At 42.7% G+C, this 23,602-nt stretch overlaps 2 protein-coding genes across 5 annotated transcripts in view; one reads left to right on the top strand and one right to left on the bottom strand.

The window, feature by feature from the left end:
- The window catches only part of EIF2AK4 (eukaryotic translation initiation factor 2 alpha kinase 4), a 37,945-nt gene extending 36,495 nt beyond the window's left edge, over positions 1-1,450 (bottom strand). The window contains exon 1 of the mRNA XM_033061906.2: positions 1,257-1,450. Within this exon, the coding sequence (XP_032917797.1) occupies positions 1,257-1,409 (153 nt within the window). The 5' untranslated portion in view covers positions 1,410-1,450. The remainder of the gene's footprint in view (positions 1-1,256) is intronic.
- A 3,792-nt stretch (positions 1,451-5,242) lies between these two features.
- GPR176 (G protein-coupled receptor 176) overlaps positions 5,243-23,602 on the top strand; it is a 36,669-nt gene continuing 18,309 nt past the window's right edge. Inside the window, exons 1-2 of one of the 4 annotated variants that reach the window (XM_033062622.2) lie at positions 5,243-5,413; positions 5,450-6,284. In XM_033062622.2, coding sequence (XP_032918513.1) covers positions 6,053-6,284 — 232 coding nt within the window. In that variant the 5' untranslated portion in view covers positions 5,243-5,413; positions 5,450-6,052. Of the gene's footprint in view, positions 6,285-23,602 lie in introns of all 4 variants that reach the window. The other 3 variants (XM_033062621.2, XM_033062624.1, XM_033062626.1) reach the window with 3 other exon arrangements.

The following is a 23,602-nucleotide window of genomic DNA, read 5'->3' as shown; positions in this document are numbered from 1 at the left end:
TTATGAAACCAGAATTTTTGTGTTTTTATTACTAACCCAGGTGTTATTTTATTTTCCAACATGGCAACAGACCATAATGTCACCTGTGATATACACCTTACACGGCCAAACAAATGGACAGTATTTTTTTTGTAGTTGTATTTTGCCATAGGTTTTTTTGGCCAGAATTTTAACAAGCATTGCCTTCCCCGTCCCTACCCTGTTCAAATCACCTACTCAAAATCAGAATAAAGTAAAATATACCCATATAAGCATTTCCAACTTTTTCTTTTCAATCAGGTTTAAAAATAAACAACAAAAAAACCCCAAAACAATCCAGCCCTTAGTAACATGAAAAACAGGGAGGGAAGTAAGACCACGTGGAATGGCAAATACAGAAACAGATGGTAACTATCCCCTCTGCTTTTCTAGCAAGGAGGAGAACATGTCAAGTGAAGAGAATGTCAGGTATGACCTTCAAACAGAGTGAACACTTCTGGAAACCCAACAAATTACTAAGAGTGTTCGTACCAAACTTCATAAAAAGAGAAAAAAAGTCATAAGTTGCTGCAGAAAAAATTAAGTTCAAGTCCTGGAAAAAAGAAAGCAGAGGATTTATTGTAGACATTCAAGACTAAAGAATGCAAAAAGAAAAGACAGCAAAAGTGAACTTATGGATCAGAACAGAGTGACCATTATCTCCAGGTACAGGAAAACAGTATGATGGACACAGCTGGAAAGGAAATACCAGTTTGATGTGGACACGAAAGACAAATGGAAGAGAGTAGTGAGTACCTGAGCATTAACTAGTTGTAATTAAAAACCCCCAAACCTATAAAAATGAAAGCAAAAGTATTCTCAAGGAAATAGGTGCACTGTGAAAAAACCACAGCTTATAATAACTATGCAAATACCAACACGCATACCGACGATATGAATTAATTTAGCAGACATGTAATTAGTAGGTTAAGGGATGAATGAAGAGGCAATTTTTAAAAAGCCTGACGATTAATTAAAATGCAATTTATGAGCACAGCACTGCTGATAGAGCGAGCACTTGTTATCTGGAGGATTAATCGCAAAGGCGGCCGGCTGCAGGGCTGTGGGAAGGACCACAGGCACGCAGCGAGAGCCGCGACACGTCAGGCAAGGAGCGGCCCCGGCGAGCAGCGCCAGCCGCGTCCCCGCCGCCGTCCGGCCCCGCTCCGCACCGGGACCGAGACCGGCCCGGCCCGGCCCGCTGCGCCCCCGCCCCGCGCGCGGACCCCGCTCGCTACCTTCCAGGCCTGGCTCTGCCGCAGGTCCTGGAAGTCCTGCCCGTAAATAGACTCCAGCACTTGGAGCTCGTTCTCCTGCCGCAGCTGGTAGCTCTCCGGCGGCTCCGCGGCGAGCTCCGCCGGCAGCTGCCGCCCGCCGCTGGCCCGGGCCATGTCAGCGGCGCCGGCGGGAGCGCGCAGCGGCCATGGCGGGCCCCGCGCTGCCGCCCTGGCTCTGGGGCCGGAGCGCGGCCCGGCACCGCCTCCCCCGCGGCGGCGGGAGGAGGAGCCGGGGCCGTCGGCGCCGCGTGGAGCCCACTGGCTCTCCCACAGAAACGTGTCGAGTTGGACTCGGCCCATAAGGACCAGCAGTGCAACGCCCCGCTCCTCGTGGGAATCCCCAAAAGTAAACAATGTGAAGAGCACTGTCCAAACTCCGGGCGGCTTGGCGCCATGGCCATTTCCCTGGGAACCTGTTCCACTGGCCAACCACCCTCTGGGCGAAGAACCTTTCCAGTTCTGAACTCCCTCAGGATCTGCCTCCTGGTATATCCGCATTACAGAGATACGCAGCACAGACTGCTGGATACTGTGTAGATTTTTTTAAACTGACCTTGAGAAAGATCCACAAAAGGGAAAAACTAACCACGAATTTCAGAATAGATTTCATGTAGAGCTGAGGCAGGACACAAGTTCCCGTGAAAACTGTAAAAAGGTTCCCACCGACAATTGCTGTAGTGAACAATAGCAGGTGGAGGGCCAGCAGTCTTTGTTTGAGCTCAAACAAAATGTGAGGCCGGGTGTCCTTGGTGGGACCTGCCAGAGAGGGGCAGCTGGGGCTTGTCAGGGGAGCAGCGATAACCAGAGAAGAAAATGTGCTTTCCTTCGGTCACTTCACATGGTAACTACTGAAAAGGACTGCCAAAAGCTGGAGCCTTTAAGGTTTTGGGATCTTCATAAAGAAGCCCCAAGTAAATTCATACATACGAGTTTATCTATTAGGTGAGTAACCCCCAGGCAAAGAAAAAATCTTACAGTAGTCTGCAGCTTGCTACCATGCGCCAGATATAGGAATGGAGTTTTGGTGACTTTGACTTTACTCCCTGACCTTTGAGTACTTTTTTGTTACAAAGAGAGCATTCGTTTACACTAATGATCGGTTTCTATAGCCCTCAATTTGTCCTTCTGAAAGTGAAAGCTCGTTCCATGGATACTTCATCTTTCAGTTGCACTGAAAGAATGTCGTTAGTATCAAATGATAACCAAGTGTTAAATTGTGTCACTGCTGTGATGCTGCTCTCTGTTCCTCTTCTAGAATGTGTCTTTAATGGCAGGGTCTTTCTATCTCATCTGCTTTTTGGTGGGAAATGCATGACCAAAGCTGTTTAGTGTTTATCCAGCAACAACAGAGACATACTGTTGCTCAGGCAGCTGTGACCTGGGGCACTGTAATGATCACTGGAGTTTCCTCTGGTGCAGTTGGGTATGCTCATTATCAATTTGTATATAATAAATAAAAAGTTTTCCTGTGTTGAAGACTGGAAATAAAAGTGTCTAGGCCACAGATTCATCTTCTCTCCCACACAAAGACACAGCAAGAATGGCCACTTAGAAGATGTGATGCAGTAAGTAATTAAGAAATGTCAGCAAAATTTCCTTTAACAGCAGTTATGGGTTTATACTTCCCAAGCACATCGTGTGGGGTACACAGCCCAGCACATGGGAAATTTCTCCCCTGTTCCACTGTATAGCAGCGGGTGGGCCACATAACAATATGTCGTTTAAAGCTGCCCGATTTTCCCCTACTTCGTGACTGACAAAATTTTAACCAGTTAAGATTAAATGCTCTAGACCAGACGTCTACCTCAAGCTATTTTTTCCCCTTAATTACTTCTATAATGATTCATTGTTTCCAAGAAGAAAGCCAGAGCAAAATAACATAATCACAGAAACATTCTGAGAATTTATTTTTAAAAATCTTATACTCCAGCAGGAGTGCAAAAATTTGATGAGGAGGAAGAGACAACCTTTTTTCAGTGCTGCGGCTTTGCTAGCTAACCTTGTGAAAACCTGCATGAACTAAACCAAATTACATTATTTTGGGGAGTATTCACATGTTCAACACAGATTTACTGGAATAAAATGAACATCCACCTGCCCCAAACATGTGCCAGACTGCATCTGGACAGAAGCTTCCCTTCCAAAATTTAAGACAATATTTAAAATTCCATCCTACAACATTAAAATTTAATTCTAGCAGATAAAATTTAATTGAGTTGTGAGAATGTGCTTTCATTTCCCCATGTGCATGGTGAGGGAAAGTCAGTCTTCCTATGTGAAGTGCAGGAGGGAGGGAAAAGGCTCTCAGTGTTAAGAGTAAGAAATTTGGTAGAAAATAAAACCTCTTGCATTCCAGCTGGTCTCCAGAGACCAGAGGGCATGTGTGAAGTTGGGCTTATTCTGATTATGATCAAATTGGCATTATATGTTTGGTCATGTTCAATGGGAACTTCCATGAGCACAGATTCACAAATAATGTGATTTATCGAAGCAACAGAAATACAAAGTCTGAATACATGCACTAACTGTGACACAGCTCTAACGATAACATTGTGTCATTTGGGTAATAATAGAAGGTAGATGCTTACCAAGACAGCATCTCCACCTGGAAGGAGGTAGAGGAGAGCAGCCTGAGAACTGTCTCTAAGGTCTTTTAGGGTCTTCTAACAGGTCTGCCCTCCTTACATACAGTGCAATCTCATCAATCTGATCCTCCTCCTTCTATATTACCTATAGCATGATCTAAACAGAGTGTTGAGTAATACAGTAATTTATGTGGTAGCATGTACTTCATTAGACTTATTAGCATATGCAGGTGTGAGCATTTTAATATTCAAATGACTTTCAATCAGGCAAGCATTTCTGTTTTGGCCACAGTGTCCTTCAAAGTTCCACTCGTACAACTTTGTTCTGTTCCATTCCTAAGTCAAACCTGGACCATTCTATGTCTGCAGAACCTCTTCCTTTAGCCAACTCAGTCTTACTTGACTATGGAGATCTGTGCAAAGACAATGCAGATGGTACACAGTGTAGGCTGTAGATAGTAAGCATTAGCTCTTGCCTGGTTCCTTGGTCGTCATTCTATACTGATGGAGGAACTGAAGAAAGCAATGGCTGTGTGAGGAAAAGCGCCTTGCAGGTGGCTGGGAGTTGAAGGGACCAGGTCAGATTCTAGTTACAGACCACAAGAATGCTGGAGGCCAAAAGGAGGAAGAAGTGGGTTCAGGTGTCTCAGGAAAGATGAGGGGAAAGCATGGTGAAAGCTGCTGATTATTGCCTGGTAAAGTGGACAAAAATGGGACTGGGTGGACAAAGTGAATGAGTTATGGGTGAGAGGAAAAGGTAGGAGGGTGATTGAGTCTGAGGCCACAATCAGAGTGAGTCAGAGACATGAACTACTAGAAAAAAAGGCTGGGGCAATGAACTCCCGGAGGAATGAGAGGAGGCTACAAATGGCCAAACACATGGAGGTACAAGCAGAGGCTCGGCCAACAGCCTCCAGGACCTGTGATGAGATGGGACAATGGCAGTCCCCTATCCGTGTACCCACTATATGGATGCACAGCATCCGTAAAATCAATGCCCGAACTTACTACGTCCACTCAAGAGCTTTTCTGGAAAATTACACATTTAGAAAAACATTTATTTTAACGAGTAACATGCGCATCAAGAACCCAGCACCGTCTTTTGAAATTCTGTCATCAGAATTAGGGACCTGTTTTAAAAGACCGCTGTAAAACCCTCCCGCCCGCTCCCGCAGCCCCCGAGCGAAATGGCGGCGCCGCCGAGCGCGGCGGGCGCGGTTACGTGATGGCGGCGCGCCCGCCCTCGGGAGCGCGGGGACCGGCGGCTCCTGCCCCGGCCGGGCCCGGGATCGCCGCGGGGTTTGGCAGCGACTCGGCTCCCGCGCCGGGATATGGGAGCGCGAAGGGGCAGGGGTGTCGCTGCCAGCCGCGCTCAGTGCGGGGCGCGCACGGATCGGCCGGAGCTGTCTCGGTTCACCGGACGCTCCAGCGCCCCCCGCCTGGCAATTCAAGCCCCAGTTAATTTTCCCCGAGAAAAGCGGGAGCTCAGGGCAGCCACTGAGGAGCCACCGGCCTCTCCGGACGCTTGGAAGGGTCTGCGCGGCGTCCAGCGCCGCGCGGGGACAGGAGGGAGACGGGAGGGAGCCGTGTCTCCCCACGGGCGGAGCGGGCAGGAGCAGAGGAGAGAGCGCGAGCAGATGTGGCACGGGGAAAGCCATGCTTTTCCTCTCTCAGGGCTGTGACCAAAGCCAGAGCCAACGCTGAGAGTGGAGTGAGGGGACAGAGTTCGTGCCCCTCCACTTGTGCAGGCCGGTTTTGCTGTGCAGTGAGCCCGTGGCCGTGCGAGCGTGTGCGACCCTCGGCAGCCGTGGGAAGATGAGCCGCGGTGCGCGGTGTCATTCTGGGACCGCGATTCCTCGCTCGTTGCGGTAAAACGCGCTGAGGAGACCTGTGGCGGTGTGAAGCAAAAACTATGGCACAGCTGAGCGGAAGGAGAAGCCTAGCTCGTTTTCTGCTTTTGTTTACTGGCTGTCATGACTTACAAGGTGAAAACGCGAACAGCCAGCCCTGCTTCTCGGGACACAGGAATGTGGTGAAGATGCCTCCCAGAGGCAGAGACCGCGCTTCATCCTCAGAAGCGTCTTTCTGCCTGAGGGCTCCGTTCATTCACTGAAGGCTAGGGCTGGACAACCTGTGTTATTATTAGGTGGCAAGGAAGGCGGGAACTTCGCCATGGGGTACGACAGAGGCTGGGTGTTGCTGAATGAAAGCGACCATGGCCCGTCGCAGGCTGTCGGCAGAGCCCTGCAGATGGGGAACAACGCGTCGGCCGGGCAGGCGGTGTGGCAGGGCGGGAATGGCAGCGAGGCGGGCGCCGTGGAGAGCGAGGAGCACGGCGAGGAGCAGAGCTACCGGCACTTCACCACCACCGTGCAGGTTGTCATCTTCGTGGGCTCTCTGCTGGGTGAGTGAGAGTTGCTGGAGTTCTCTGTTGATTGTTTATTTATTTATTTATTTATTATCCTTGCGGTCAGGGACTGCAGACCGAAAGGTAACTCGCAGCATTGGTTGCCTTCGTGACTCTTCTAACTGCATTCCTGGTCCTCAGGTGTAGGATTCCAAGTTCCTTGTGGTTTTTGATGTGTAAAAGCTGTGCTGTAAAATGAATTAGTCACGGATGAGAACTTGCACATTGGATATATGTATTACTTAGTAAGCTTTTCTACCAGAATTTAAACGGGCAAAAATTAAATGGGTTGATGACATGCTTATTTTCAGCTGCAATGAGATCTGTTCTCTTTAGCATAAAAAGGGTATGGAGTGTTTTAAACAAGTTTTGCTGAATTTCTGTTTCACTCTGCAGTAATTTGGCATTTGTGTCCCGCAGATTTTAAGTAAATCCTTTAGAAGTACAGTAATTTCACGAATACAAGCCGCACCAATTTGACTAAGATTTTGCTCCTAAACCGGAAATGCGGCTAATAATCAGGAGCGGCTAATACAACCTCAGAAGTGCCTGCCAGAGTGCTGAGCCGAGCAGCTGCAAAGTCGGCATTTTGCGATTGTTACAAATCGCTACTTTGTTGCACCGCGGGTGGAGCCTGGCTCCCTGTAGGCAGCACGGGGGGCGGGGAGAGAGGCGGGAGAGCTCTCTTTCCTCCTCTGCCACAGCCCAGGGGAGAGACGGGGGGGGGGCCCGGCGCCGCCATTGCTGCAGCTCGGGGAGGAGAGGGGGGACCCGGGCCGGCCCTACCGCGGCCGAGGGAGGGGGGGGAGGGGGACCCGGGCCGCTCCTACCGCGGCCCGGGGAGGAGAGGGGGGACCCGGGCCGCCCCTACCGCGGCCCGGGGAGGGGGGGGAAGCCGGCGCCGCCATTGCTGCGGCCCGGGGAGGGGGGGGAAGCCGGCGCCGCCATTGCTGCGGCCCAGGGAGGGGGGGGGGAAGCCGGCGCCGCCATTGCTGCGGCCCGGGGAGCCGACGGGAGCCCCGCGCAGCCATTGCCGCGGCTCGGGGAGCCGACGGGGTGCTTTGTCCCCGCCCGCCGCCGCCGCGGCAGGAGCGGGGAAACTCCGTCCCTGCCCGCCGCCGGCGCCACGGGCGCGGGAAAGCTCCGTCCCCGCCCGCCGCCGCTGCCGTAGGAGCAGGGGAAGCTCCGTCCCTGCCTGCCACCGCAGGGCAGCGCCGACCCGGGGTGACCGAGCCCAGTGGCAGCGGCGGCCGGCCCCGAGCGGCAGCACCGGGCTGGACCACCTGGCCCCGTCAGCGGCCCCTAGCGGGCCGAGCCTGCACAGCCTTAGCTCAGCCAGTAAACCCCGCCCTCCCGCCGTTCTGTTAATAATTGCACGCGGGTCCTCGCTGCGAACGACAGAGCGGCTTATATTCGTGTGCGGCTTATCTATGGACAAAAACCAAAATATTTGCCAACACCCAGAGATGCGGCTTATAGTCAGTGCGGCTTGTATTCGTGAATTTACTGTACTTTATACTCTAAATATGTATAACCGTGTGCAATCTTGCCTACGTATTACTCATCATAGATTAGATATGTCATAGTAAGGTATTGCTATATAATTTTACAAACGTGTGTACATTTACTTTCTTGGTGTTTATACCAAATTTTTTGGTTAGGAATGTGTGTGCATTTCTTGGCAAAAAAACAAACAAACCAAAACCAAAAAACAAACAAACAAGAACCAAACAAGGCAAATAAGCCTTACGATGAGTCAAGTTAGTGCTGTTTGGGAGATAAGTAAGCTGAACTTCAGTAAAATGTCACTACTATCTCAGTCATTCAAGGCTTTAAACATGGCTTGACTGAGAGAACGTTCAGCTTTCTTAAGGGAGTTCTTCAGGATTTGCTGGTGGTCATTGGCTCATTTTATCAAGGATTTGTTTTGGATCTTCCTGATCTTGAGTAATGCTAAGTCCATTGTGTATGGTGTAAAGTCCATTGTCATGGTGTAAATTCTAATATCTATCTCCTTTTGGTAATATTTAATGTCACTTATATAATTTCTAAGAAGATGGTAAGCATAGCCATGGAACAGTGTTAAGTACCAGTCAACAATGCACTTACTAGCTATTACTGTAAATCACTGAGTCTTTTGGCATCAATTATTCCTCTGTGCAGTGGGGATAATCCTCACGGTTCTTGCTTTTTACCTTCTTAGCACATAGTGTGGGGAAAGGATACTTTTAATATCATAGGTATTCTGTTTTTTTTCTGTATGTTGGATAGTACCTGGCACAATACAACAGCCAGCAAACAGTGTCCTAAAATAACAAGAGTAGATGAGAAAATTCAGAATTTTAATTCTTTCCTTTTTTGAGTTTTGTACCTTACAGATAATAAATTTGAGTCATATGTTCAGATTTAGTTTCATGAGCATAGATCCTCCAAAATTATTTGAAGAGGAAAACAGACATTATCACCTAATCATTCCTTCAGCAGCTAGGAGCTTTTAAAAACCAACCAACCAACCAATACTGTAGGTACACATTTTCCAACATTAATGTAAGTTATGGTTTGGCACTCCTGCAATTTGTTTTCAAGAGGTGGACTGAGAAAACATTTCAATATGTCACAAGGAGTTTATTTGCTGGTTGGATGGCTGGGAGGCTGATGAAACTTCCAGATCAATAATTTTTCCAGGCCTATCACAGAGCTAAAGAGGGGAGGAAATAATATATTTTTTAATTATGAAAATGCAGTAGTCCAATGACAAATGTTAGCACTGGGCCTCATGTATTTCCAGTGGTGGAAACCAATTTTAACTATTTTTTAGAAACAGCCTTCGCTTCTAGTCTCCCTGTATCCCTGAAATGCTAATTTAAAACATTTATGATACACGCTATCATAACAGCTGAAAACTTTGGAGTCTTTAAACATGTCTTCCCATATCAACCCAATTAATGTACTACTATTTTTTCTTTACTGAATGGAAAGAAAGCCACATCTCTCATATGTGGCAGAAGTTTTGCACGTTCACATGCTGGATGGTATCTCTGCACCAGCAAGGGATAACAACTGGATATTTACCTCACATTAATGCTTGCAGAAACACTGTTAATTAAGTTACTATTTATCCTCTGCCATGGTCCTTAAAGCGTGAGTGGCATCCAGCTCTCTCCTCCATCAGGTGAGCCCCTCAGTTAAGCTGCAGAATAGCAGTTCTTTGTTCTAGTGAATCCCACGTTCCTCTTTGCAGAGGGGCAGCCCTTCAGTAGGTGGAGAAGACTGTCTTTCTCCGTAAAGCCTGAGGTGGGAGTCATGTCCCTCAGGGGTAGGATGTGTGGGTTTGAATCCTTTCTGGTTTGGGTGGATGTGCAACTTGTGCATTTCACATCATCATTGTGTGCCCAAGGCACTTTGCTGTTGATAAAATAGCATTACCCTTTTAAAGGGAGAAATTCCTTTTAGTTTCAGCTTGAAATGGAACAAACCTATATGACTCAGTCGTGATAATGATTACAGGGGTCTGACATTACCAGGAGTCTACAGCATGGAGGTCCTGCAGGAGGGAAGAATCACAGTTGGTGTTGTGAATTTAATTTAGGTACCTGCTGCACAGAAGAATTTGTCAGCTGTGAGAGAGATGCATGTTATGGTTTTATTTTCTCCTGTTTAGGACCTCTGAGACCTTTGGGAAAACTTGGAACACTAGGATAAATTCTTGTGTTAGTTCTCACTGTGATATGACAAAACAGTGCTGTGTTGTTTCATTATACCTGCTGAAGGCAAGAGTGTAAAATTTTTTTTTTCTTTGTTTTAAGCTTGGGATGACGTAGGGCTCCTTTTCCAAGTGAATAAATTTTTAATAGCTTTCTTTTTATCAACGAAGATTCTTGAGATCAGTTTTGCAGTGAATATAGGAGTACAACAACACTGATCTGCAAGGCTTATTTTCCTCTTGCATTAGAAGGAATCAGTCTGCAGAGACTAATTATTACTTTAACTTTGAAAGAAGAAAGAGAGTGTATTAATTCTAAGATTTGGTGGGGAGAGGTTGCCAGAGGTGGCTGCAGCCACTTTCATTTGAGTGTGAGCAGTGGGATGAGATCTTGGAAATGAAGAGGGTCTCCAAAGAACTCTGGGAACCAGTATGCACAGTGAGCTTAGTTTGAAAGGGAGATAAAAATGATGGGTGAAATGCAGTAGACAATAGCACCTGCTCAGGAGAAAGGAGACCAGAAATAACAATTTTGAGGCAGATGAGGATGTGGACTCTCTCACTCTGAACATGGGCTTTCCCACAGTTTACTTGCTTGCATATAAAGGCACAGCACTTAAATGGAGGAGCTTAAGGAGTTGTGGTTTTACTGACAGGTGTAACTGAATGTTCATGACATATTAGGTTTAGGTAAGATTATATCCCATTGCATAATTGTAGGTTAGAATCGCAGAAGTGTTTGGGTTGGAAGAGACCTTAAAGATCATTTCATTCCAGCACCCCTGCCATGAGCAGGGACACCTTTCATTAGACCAGACTGCTCAATGCCCCATCCAGCTTGGCCTTGAACACTTCCAGCGATGGGGCATCCACAACTTCCCTGGGGTACCTGTTCCAGTGTCTCACCACCCTCACAGTTTGTTCTTCCATATATCTAACTTCAATGTGCACTTTTCATGGTTTGTGGTTTCTATTCTTTTCATATTTCCAAGGTCTGAGAATCAATATTTGTTCCTCAGGCTATTTGAATATGTTCACAATTTTTATGTTGGATAAAACTGAATTTCTTCTTTAAAAAAATAATTATTGTCAGTAGTTTAGGAAAAAATTCACACGCACAAAATTGATGCAAATTATGAGAGAAAGATGTTCTCAGTGCTAATGTCTGCTCCCCAGATTAAATATGCATCTTACTTTCTATGCATTTTTTACTAACTGCATCCCACATAATCTCAAATTCAGGAAACTTTCCCAGACCTTTTAGATCAGTGCCTTATTTGAGCTTTGGGAAACTAGGCTCTATGTTACTTGCTCTTTTGTCTTCCTAAATCTGTCCTGTATGGAAGGAAATTTAACTGGAAAGGCTGAGGATGCTCTGCTAAAGTTTCAACTCTATTTTAGTTGTTATAGCACTTTTTGGAAAGTCATGGGTTAGATTGGTTACCTCCTGGTGTCTAGCCACACTTTGAAGGAAAACGATGCGCTTTGAAAGAGGCATCCAATATCACAGTGCAAAGTGAACCTGCTGCCTTCTCACTGTCCTGCAGAACAGGCTTGCCCCTTTTCATGAGGATTTCCCAGTCCCTCTTTGTCCCTGAAAGTGATCTTCTTCTTGTCTTGGTATCTGTGCAGAGAGATGTAAAACAGTGTTGTTGCAGCAACTAATTTTTAAAGGGATAGATCTCTTATGGGGTACAAACCTGAAGTAAGACCACCTAGATAGCATGTTTGTAAAGGCAAATGTATGTTAGAATACGGAATAAGTATCTATCTTTGAATAGCTACCAGTAAAGCTTGCCATAGGCATCCTCTGTAAAGAATGGAGCAGGGAATCTTAAGTAAAAAATACTGCAGATATGTGTCTCCAGGCTAGACTGAGATAATTTTTAAAGAATGAGGGTCATTTTTGCAAGAACTCCAGCCAAAATTTATAGCTGTGCCCACAGAAAGGGTGGAGTCATCTGAGGGGAAGAAATGAAAAGGTTTGGGGATGGGAATGATGATGTTTTGTTTCACTTGTGTCATGCTTGTAAGAAGTGTCTTAGATGAAATCTTCTAAACCAGGCACTTTCCATAGATAAACTTAGTTGTTGATTAGGTGAAATAAAGTTTGGCAAAGCAAAAAGTAACTGAAAATCAAGCCTAAAAAGAAGCATCAGGCATGCTGATATAATCAGAAGATATGAGTGGTGATTGCATGCAATACTAACTGCATAATAATAACAACATATTGCAGCGTCATAACATTATAGCAATGATTTTCCCCTGTGGTTTTGTATGGGTGGTTCTAAGCCTCAGGAGTCATGGACTGTGCAGCAGTTAAGCTCAGCTCAGGATGCACCTTGGTAAAGTCTGCCTGGAATAAGTGTTGTGCTTTTGTTTTTTATGTGCGTTCAGTTGAACTTCTAAGCAATTCTCTTTGGAAGAAAAATTGAATTTGAGGAAAGGATGAAGAAGAGGGGTTGTGAGAGTGCTGGGGCCCCTGTTGCCATGGAGACCTCTCTTCTCCCCGAGCTTCAGCAGAGACGCCTTGTCTGGCTTTGGCTGAGGGGCCCTTCAGGTAGCACTGCTGCTGTCTTTTAAAAGAGAGCTTTGGGAAAGCAGCCTTTTACCTAGCCTGGAGGTGTGAGATGCAATGATTTATATCTGATACTGTGGGGATACTGTGTGAGGAAGAGTTCCTCAGACACGTGTTGGAGGTTTAACCAATGTCTCTAAAGATCATGTGTGTCAAGGATGTTAAACCAACCTAGAATCACAGAATATCCTGAGTTGGAAGGCACCCACAAGGATCATCGACTCTCATTCCTGGTCCTACACATGACAGCCCCAAGAATTACACCGTGTGCCCAAGAGTATTGTCCAAATGCTTCTAGAAGTCTGCTGCTGTGTCCACTTCCCTGGGGAGCCTGTTGCAGTGCCTGACCACCCTCTGGATGAAGAGTCTTTTCCTGATACCCAGCCTACACCTTCCCTGACACAGCTTCAGGCCATTCCCTCAGATCCTGTCCCTAGTAATCATAGAGAAGAGATCAGTGCCTGCCTCTCTACCTCCCCTGGTGAGCAAGTTGTAGACTGCAACTATTTAGGGAGAAACTGATTCATAACAGTCATTTTACTGTCTGTACTCCCCATATGAACACTTTAATGAGAGCTATGAACCACAGCTCTTTAACTAAGTGACTGGATTTTTGCTTTTTATTGTGAGTTACAGTTGCTGAAAATGCCTGCTGATGTGTATCACTCAACTGTTTTGAACTTCAGTGAAAATCTAGATACAAGATCTTGTATTGATGTTATGGGCAGTAGCTAGCACAGGCATGAATGAACCCACGCACTTAGCAAGAATCTTAAATAGTGTTAGTTCTGTTACAGATTTCATTTATTGGCTTGCTATTAGGCAGGCATCATAAGCTCTTAAATGAAGGTTTTATTCTATTTTGTTAATCTTTAATTAATTCCTTATTTGTTTAATGTTGGAAAAAGTGAGTTTGCCATCTAGGAACATTTTTCAAGATCTAGGAAATTGTATACATCTCCACAAAAGGTTCTGGCAGTGCTGCTAAATCCTGTAGGCCCATAGAGGGGTTCCTGCTGCAGCCCCATGACTTCATTATGAGCAATAGCAAGGCTGAGCATGCGTTCCCAAGAGGCACAAACCAAATCCCAATTTATAGATGCCTTTTATCTCATTTTGCTTCTGGTCTCACACTTGTTCTTAGTCAAACCACCAGGACTAGTGGATAGCTGGGGCTTGAACTGTAAGAGAAACCACCACAATGGGAACTTGAGATGAGATAAAGGGGATACTGCTCTCCAGGTGTTATCTCAGACCTAGGGGCATGTTAAGAAAGCTTGGGGAGAAGAATCTGTCACTGGTAATGGAGACAAATAATACTGGACTTACAAGCCACAAGGAAAGCCAATTTGGTAACTGAGCTGAAATCAGCTTAGATTCCCTAGATTCCCTAAAAGGTAATTCTGGCAGGGGCAGATTGCAACCATGGACTCACAGCCCACCAGCTCAAAAGAAGAGAAAGAATAAGCACGTGGGCTTATTAGTCTTAGAGGTGAGGAAATAATTTAGCCTACTGAATAAGGGAACTTTGTAGCCAATGAGCATTAATTCCTTTGTTTGCTAGGATGTATAGATAGTGAAAAGTTTTGAATGACATTGGGACCCCTACCACTGAGAAGCCCAGGGTGAGGAAGGACCAACAGAATATCACTGGATCCACGGGTGGTGACTATTTTCTACTTGATTGCTCTACTGCCCCTACTCCCTTTTCTATTTCTTTCTACCACACATTCATCATTAAATAAAATCTGTATTATTGACTTTGGCATGTGGTCTCATTTTCAGGAGAGGTTTGGGGCAGGGGCTTTCTCTGAGTAGAATTTTGAGGTTCCCACACTTGCTCTCGCTTTGCTCCTTCATGGTGGTGAGCCTGTAATCATATTTCCTAATATGAATAAGACCTACTTCTTTTTGATATTTGGTGAAGCTGAGGCTTTGAGATCACACAGGAGTTGTATACTAGTGGAATATCAATGTGAAGTGCTTTGCAGAGAAAAAAAAAGGATTTTATATGCATCGTGTATATATTAAAGGAAAAATGTCCACATTACTTTGGTAATTTGTTTTGTTTTCCTGCTGTACTTGTTTTTGATCTCTGCACCCAACCGACCCATCACAGAATTTGTAAATTACTCTAAATAACCTTGGGTGTCCAGAATGGGTGGTCACTGGACCAATAGTTAAACTGGATGCTCAAAGACTTGGGACTTCTCCTTGTTATGTTTCCTATACTTGCTGTCCCAATATCCAACAAGGAAAAAGTTGACAAAATGTTTTGATAGAGGGGTAGGTACTCCTAGAAAGTTTGCAAATGGCAAAAATACTAGTGAAACAATAATTGTATTGTACCTTCTTTCATCTCACTGCTGATTAAATGGTCTCCCTGCAGGAAATGCAGCTTCTTGTTTTCTGAACAGTACTGTTACAAGTAAGCCTTTTTTATTTTTAGCATCTTTAAATTAGATTTAGCAGCTGGAAGCAGGCAAAAGAACTGGTGCCTTGTAGTCAGCCAGCTTCCATAGAAACATTGCAGTAAGGAAAATATCCTGGATTGGAAGGCTGGCTGAATAAGAAATTGTGTAACTCTCATGGTAAGGCATGAATTTAGCCAGACAATGCAAATGGCAATTATGGTAGTAATGAAAGCAGTAGTGAAGCTGAAATGGTGATGGCAGAGACAGCTCTAATTGTCTTATTCTGCTCATGGTCTTGCTGTCATTGGTGATTGCTGGGAGATTACTGTGGACTGCTGCCTTTTAAAATTGTTTATTAGTTATGACATTCAATACTGTAATTGACATTCCTTTCCATCATGACTCGTCTGGCATCCTGGCAAATACAGTCCTTCCTTCTATTCTGCCAGTTCTCTTGGGAGGGGGAAAAAAGCCAGTAGTTGTTTGGGAGACAGAGACTATTTTTAGTCTGCTTTTTTCTGCCACCTTTGACTTATTTTCTTGTCTGCCAAAGCAACTCCATACAAAAACTCACGAATTTCTTCCAGAAGACTGATAAAATACAAAGTGATCTTGGTTCCAGACCCCAGCAGACCTTACTTTTGTTGTACCTATATTTTATGTAGCACAACTGGATCATTTCTTTGATACCACAGAACAAACAAAATAGTCAGTCATAAAAGGGGCTAAAATATATTTTCTTCTGCTATTGCCTAAATTAATTGGAACAAGTGGAAAACACTGAGATAGGGTGGTTTTTTTCTTTTTTTGTTTCAGTATAATATCTGTAATCTTTAGGAGTATCTTGAACAAAAAGAGTTGTCTGATTTACCTTTTCCATTTGTGGTATTAGGCTGTTTATTTCCCATTTCCTTTTCAGAGAAGCATTAGCTACAACCCCTTTGGATTGAGTCAGTCTGAATTAGGGACTTCTCTGTCCATGAGCAGGTAATCACATATATTGTGCTCTAGCCAGTAGCATTGTTTCTTTCTGGAATTTGGCTGGCACATTGAGCCATGTTAGTTTAAAAAAGTTTCATTAGTTTAGCTTGTCTTTTGCTTCAGTGACGAAGTTTGCTGTCCCCCTACTGTACTGTAGGATGCTGCCTTTGTAAGGTGCTTAGCAGTGAAGTAAAATGTAGCTGCTTGGCAAACGCTTGGAGTAGGCTCAGCAAACTCCCACTTACCCAAAGCACGTGGCTATCAAAGGAAGCGGGCCAGTCCCAAACTCACCAGTCTTGCTTGGCCTTCCCCCTGCTCCTGTCTTTCCTGAGCAAAACAGATGTGCCACCTGCCTTATTGGATTCCTCTTTGCTTGCTACATGTACTCCCTCTTCAGAGAGATAAGCATTCATCCTGTTTTGTTTAGTGTGCACAAATACCCTGTGATGGCTGGACACAGCATCCATGCTTTTTTCTTTTTTTCATATATTGTGTCTCCATCTTGCCTAAGTTAAGTCTGGGAAACTACCTATATGTGTACAGTAACACTGTGTATGACTGCTAGTCTTCAGGAGATGACAGGGAGATGTTGCCACATACACTGTTCTCTGACATATCCATGGGCTTTTTGAGCCCATATTTTAAAAGACAGAGGTTTATTTTGCCCACACTAACGCTGATGCATTCATAGAGAATGGGGACATTGCAAGGAACATCATGTACAGGTCATCAGAATTACTATTATACTTATAGTAAAAGCTTCAGAACTCAATAGTGTATTACAGAATGTTCTTTTACTTCACTTATAAAAATTGTTAGCTATTATCCTTATTTTCATCCACTGCAGTTCTCTAGTGTTCATGTGAGACTTGGCTAAGTATTCTATTAAGTATTCAGTATTCTATGTCTGCAGTTTAATTTGAAAAAAATAATAAATTTCCACCACACTAAAATTTTTCTGACTGTAACAAGCCTCTGTAATAGACCAACAAAGAAATCCTTTTATTTGTTTTTTTAAAACACAGTCAGTAGAAGAAAAGACATACTAAAGTCCAGACAGCAAAGCAAAGAGTAAAAGAAGCTAGAGTATGTGAAGGTAGCAGAAGGAGCGATGGTTGTGATGTGCATAGAGAGCTCAAATCATTCAAAATTATGAGTGAGTTTTGGCTGTCTGTCCTGAGAAGCCATACAGATGCATGGTCACCATCTGCTGAATATCAGGCTTGGGATGTCACCCAAAGAATCATTCTCTGCTTTTGCAGAATTGGGCCATAAGTGACTTCCAAATGGAACGTGGCTTCTTAGAGAACACTGTGATCTTATCTGAATACTCTTCCTATTTGTGGTCTCTCATTGTACACAATGGCCAGGTTTTACCTTTGGAAACTCTAGAAATAAAATATTCATATACTTTTGATTTTAGAATTCCTCCCCCCCGGCCCCCATTCACATCCCTCCCCCCCATACTTCTATTATGTTTCAGTCAAGGTATTTTTATAATAAATTTTTATTTGAAAAATTATTCACTACACTGGAAGAGTCTTAATTAGAAAATCCCTGCTGATTGCTGAGTGCTTTTAGTTATCCTGATTAATCAGATACTACCACTGCATGGAATAATTCTGCTGTGACATGGAAAGTCTTTTAAACAATTTCCTGCTGCTTAGGGGTTCCCTAAGATTGATTATAAACTGAAATCATCACAGGAGCATGCAACAAAAAATAATAAAATTCTGTGCTTTTTTAAACTCAGTTGCTATAAAGAACTGGAAAAGAGACTGAAATCTGACTGTAGATATGAGGGTGAGTTGCAAAACCTACCCAGGTCTGTGGAGAAGACAGCAGGCAAACCAAAGTTTTCTTACATCTCCGTTTTCCTGTAGCTTTTTGACTGTTGTGTTGTTAAGCCTGCTAAGTGCAAGAAGAGATATTTTTAGGGCTGTTGTTTTTGGCATGGTAACTACTGCAACAGCAGCATGTAATGCGAGTCTCAAACTAGTAGTGTGGTAGGTAGTTATTAGGGAGTATGCTTTGGTTTTCCTTGTATGCTTTGGTTTTCCTTGCACAAAGGAGTAGGTGTCAGGAAGCTCAGTGCCATGTCTGGAGCAGTGACTGCTCCAGAACTGCTCTGTCCCATCTATGTGGACTCGAGGTACAGTGGAAATATGCTCAAGTGCTTATCATCCTTTGCATTCAAAAGTGTGAAGTCACAAATGAGATTCGTGCTTAAGAAGTAAGCCTTCAGATTCCTCATGGCTGTTTATTGCTAAATCAAATTTTTGTGGCATGTTGCAGCACTGAGAGGGCTCATTTTGTAACATTTTTTCATTGCAACTGATTAATAAAGTTTGGTGTGCCTCAGTGCTTCTGAAAAACAGGAATGTTGGTATGCCAGTCTGGTACTGATAAAACATCTTTCTGCATTTTATGTAGGTTTTTCATGACAAATTACATTTTGTTCCTTAGAAAATATGGTTAAAGCTGTAAATTTGTAAACTTTCAAGTTTTCTTGTGTAAAAAGAGGTTGCCTTTAATCAAGTTTGATTATTTTCAGTGTCTTATCCTTAATTTAGTTAACATGATTAGAACTAAACCTCTCTTGGCCTAGTAAATAATGCAAGATTCTATTTTGTAAGGTGCAGAGTGAGAAATATGAGAGATTTCTGTAACATGTTTGATTTTTGTATGTTCCTCTATGATTTTTAAATTTATTTTTATTTTTGCCTAAAGATCACAAAATTTTTGTCCACAGAAAGCAAAATAGAGAACTCTTGATGATCCTGGCACTGGTACCAAAAAAAAGCAATTACACTGGAGTGTTACCTCCACCTGCTCTGATTGCAGGCTGTGTGATTGTGCGTGCAATTACAATTCAAATAGATAAAATTAAGTTTAAAGGCACCTAAGTAAAGATTCTTACGTAAATATGCTGAAAAGTGTCTATGAAAAAAACTAAGTACAGTAATTTCACGATTATAAGCCGCACAATTTTGACTAAAATTTTGGTCTGAACCCGAAGTGTGGCTTATAATCAGGTGCGGCTTATACATGGACAAAGAACGAAAAGTTGCTGTTTTAGTTTGGAGGACAGGTGTCTGCTGAGAAATGCAGGAGCTTCTCTTTAAAATGGAGAATGTAAACCCCCTCCCTCCAAATTATTATAATTTTGAAATCAAGGGGCTTTCAGGCAAAGATATGGGAATTAGGAATAACAGTTTTTTTCTAGGGAAATTAAAATAGAAATACAGTACTACAAAGAAACAAACTCCAAACCCTGACAAAGTCAGAGCACAACCTGACACCCTGTCAGGCAGGGTGTTGGTAGCAGTCCCATTAAATGGTGGCTGCATCCTCCTGCAGTGACAGATGTGATTCAGTTGGAGCAGTGCTCCTGTAGAAGGTGCAGTTTCCCTCCAGAGGTCCAGTGGTGATGTGGAGAAATCCAGTTTTCCTCTGCAGTCCAGTGGAGAAAGGGCTCCCTTAGTGTCCCAAAACCTCTGTTTTTATCTTGATAAGAAATGTTGGGCTCTTCCCCCTGGCTGGAGCAACTTCCAATGGGATGCAGTGATTTTTTCAGTCCCACAGTGGGACTCAATGGCCATGAGCAGAAAATGACTCCCTGGAGGAAGGATGGGTTGTGAAAAGATAAAGAACAATGCCCTGCCTGGTTTCAGTGGATGGCCCATTAGCAGAATATCTGCCATTGAGATAAGGATCACTGCCCCCACCCTCAACAGATGGTGATAGAATAGATACCTTTTATCACACTCTGTATTGTAACATGCGGCTTATAATCAGGTGTGGCTTATCATCGTGAAATTACTGTAATTTTATTCCATCCATGTGAGCAGCTGAGCTGCGTACATATTGCAGTGTTAATGCAATATTAGTCTCAACAACAGCATCATTAGAGTCACAAAACTTGACTTTGAAGATTACTTAGTATTCACATGTCATAAATCTGCTTTATTTTGCATTTTGTTTACTTGCATTTCAGTATTTGTAAGAAATATTCTGCTAGGTTTGTGCTAACTCAGATAAAAAGGAGCTTGTGTAAGAAAACAAGTTAAGTACAAATCAAGGAGTACTGAACAAGTCGCAGGTCCAAGAGTGGTGTGTCTTCAGTCTGAAAGATTTTCTTTCTCTCTTCCCTCAACTTTTGCAGCTGGTTTAATAAGATTGCCTCCCATACCATCTTTTCCTCTTCTTACTTGGCAGAGCCGTGATTCTTGTTTGTTGTACTGAAATGGTAACTTGAGATTTTTTTTTCTGCTTCATCCTCTGAAAAGATGTGAAGACTTCACCCAAAGAACAGTTCCATATAACTTATGTAATAGGCATTGAAAATGTATTTTAAAAAAACCCAAACAGCCATGAACAACTCAAGTAGGGTGAAGGTGTAAAATTAATTGGCGATTTGAATTAAAAAGTTCCCAAACATAACACCTAGGAGAAACTTGATTTAGAGAAAAAAAACTACCCACTAACATCTTTTGTAGCCAACAAATACAGCATGAAAACAGTCTTCATGTTTTTAGATGTCATAAAGAATGCTTATAAATTAAAAAAAAAAACAAACTAAAATTATCCTATATATTTCGACAAAGAGGCAGAGCTGCGCATTTCTTTTTCAATATTTGTCCTGTTTCTCAGCAATGTAGACTTGGAAAAAAATATCAGTTAACATAAGTCAGAATAGAGAAAGGGAATAATTTCAGTGCCAGTTGCACAGAATGACAGTTTTAATATTTTTTCAGAGCAGTGGAAATCTGGTAATTGTACTATCAATGTACATCATTCATTAAAATGTGATGTTTGAAAGAAATGGAGTTTAACCAGACAACACCTCCTGGTTCCTCTGGTAGGCTGGGAAGAGGAGTGCTGGGGTCTGTCAGTGCTGATCACACTGGGGGCACGTCAGGAATGAGCTGTTGACACAAGAAGTGTCTGCTAGCAGCCTGGCTTAGGTCCTTCATTGCAGAGAGAATTAAAGATGGTGATCAGAGTAATACAGGTCAGTCTCTAACTCTGTGTTTCTGGGAGGCTAACACTCTTAATATTTCCAGCAGAATTTGGACTTGCCACGTGTGATACACATACAGGGGAAGTTTCTTCCTCTCTCCCTTTCCACCCACCACTTTGTATTCCAAAGAAAAACAATTCCTCCCTCTTTTATGGGTTGCATTACTTTGATTCATTAACCTGATGGAAGAGTAGAGGAAAACTGTCCATCTTCTCTTCATTCTGTAGTCCATAGCAGAGAGAATCAGAGATGACCTGCAAGTCCTGCTTTCCTGTCATAGGCTTAGCATGGTTTAGAGGGCAGTAAGGTGTAGCTTTATGTTCATGTTCCTCTAAGTAAGTATTGGGACAACCAAATTCATTGACAGTGACTTGCTTCAAGGTTCAAAAGTGGCTTCCGGTCTCAGTTTTGTATTTTGTGATGGTTTTATCATTTCTAACATAAATGTAAATTTATAATGTAAATCTTCTTTCATTTCCTACAGAGACACTATCATCTCAGCAAAGGAAAGATAGTTATGAAATATTTTACAATTACTTCATACATCAAGCTGCCTGGGATCAGTGGGATGGCAAAAATAGGATATGTAAAAATGCTTCCCAATTTAATCTGCTCATTTCCAAAAAATGAAAATAGTCCATTGGTTCATTCCCCAATTCTCTTAGTATATGGCAATACAAAATTTACTTTTAATTTCAATTTTTTTTGCAGAATATCATTATCAAGTCACATTAAAAACATACAACCTTGGGAGAGTAGTGGCTTCTACTGATGCCTGTAAGAGAGCTTTCTGTACCCATGCAGGTATATCTGTGGTCTGTGTGTTTCAAAATATTGCCAAAAATAAAGCTAAATGACTGCCATCATATTCCTCCTGTGGTAGAAATCACTAGCCAAGTGTTTGATCTGGAAGAGCTACTTTTCTTAAGAAAGAAAACCAACCAACCAACCAAAAAAACAAACCAAAACCTCACAAACAAAAAATCTAAACCCTCAGACATATTGTGAATTAGATGTTAAATAATGGATGCATTGTTTAGTCTAACTACTCTTTACTGTCAGATTGAGATGATTATAAGTAGGCTATTAATCAGGAATTTAAAACCAGTAATGTATATACAACCCAAACATTAATAATTCAGTACTTTTTTTTTTTTGATTGATACATGCCCTAGATGCTTTCTGAAAAATTTATATAACCATTGTGGTTGTCAGTTCCATCCCTATTAGCATATTTTGCCAATAAAACTTGAAATGGTAAATTAAATTTTCCATCCTTGAAATAGCAGAAGTCTTTGATTGATTGCTGTTAGAACAGTGAGGCATGAAAAAAAAGATAATAATCTTCACTAAAAATAATTTTAGAGGAATCAGACAGTCATGTAAATTGTGCTTGAGGATGCAGGTTGGGATGCCTTGCTCTCCTCAGCATGCAGGTTCCACTGTGTTCTGTCGAGTAGCTCAGACAAGCGATGGTTGAACAAGTCAGGGCTTAACAATACCCTTGAGTTCTGATGCAGTGATTTTTTTTTGCATCATTACAGTGCTAATTTCTGAAGTTAATTTCTAATTGAGTAGACTCTGGAGGAAATTGTAGACTCTCGCTAAAACACTGGGCTTTTTGCTTTTTCTTTCTTTACTTTCAGTCTAGACCACATACTGTTGAAATTTCAAGTTTGTTATTTGACTGCTGAAGTCTTCTTTTACTGTGCTCTCGGAAAAGAGGTTGCTTCTGAATTCAATTCTCATAAATTGCAGCTTTAAAAGCAGCATTACAGTTTGTTTCACTCTTACAGAATCTAGCACAAAGATCTAAATGGATCATGGATATGGAGAATCCACAGGTTTCTCTGTACATAGGAGTGGGTTCTCAGGACAGGGCAAAGGGTTGTCATATGGATTCCTGTGCAGAATATTTTTCAAGGAAAGCACTGGAATGTTGCAGTCTGTCAGTAATAAATTAAAAAACAAAAAGGGATCACTTCAACAGAATCTGAAAGAAATCCATATGCAGGTTTAGCACTTTGCTAAAATGAAAGCATATTATTGAAGACCTTTTGGTACATAGGTGACTATTTTTCCTACTTTATTTATATAATTTTCAAAATATGAGACATTATTACAATTATGCAATCTAAAATTATTTTCACAGTGAAGCCTTCTGTTTGCTTGTATTAAACTTACCTTTGAAGTTTACACAGTGATTCTCATGTGGTTTTCCTCAGTACACATCTGGAAACAAATTGTTTTGAACAGTTACTAACAATGAGATGTCTCCCACTGGAAAATTAGAAAGAGTCGAGGTAACCTCTGACAGTGGATTGTGCTCTTCTTTGAGTGCCTCCTCATTAAGCATTCCTGATGCTTGTAGTGGCACTTCAGTACCTGAATGGTTTATTACAATGTCTCTTAGGTGAAGAGAATTTCTGGAATACCTTTTTCTTAATAAGTTTTTTTGAATAAAATGTCCTATCCAGATTGAATTAACATGAGAAAAACAACTCAGATATATATTCATTTGTTTGCATTTAATGTTCGTTAATAGTATATTCTTAGTGTAAGCATGCTGGTGATTTGCTTTTGGAACTTTAATGACAATTTGGTAACAAAACTGGG

Source organism: Catharus ustulatus, chromosome 6 (genome assembly GCF_009819885.2).
Source record: "Catharus ustulatus isolate bCatUst1 chromosome 6, bCatUst1.pri.v2, whole genome shotgun sequence".
Taxonomy (NCBI): Eukaryota; Metazoa; Chordata; class Aves; order Passeriformes; family Turdidae; genus Catharus; species Catharus ustulatus.
Note: the sequence above shows the minus strand (reverse complement) of the source record. Positions and strands in the feature narration are given on the sequence as shown.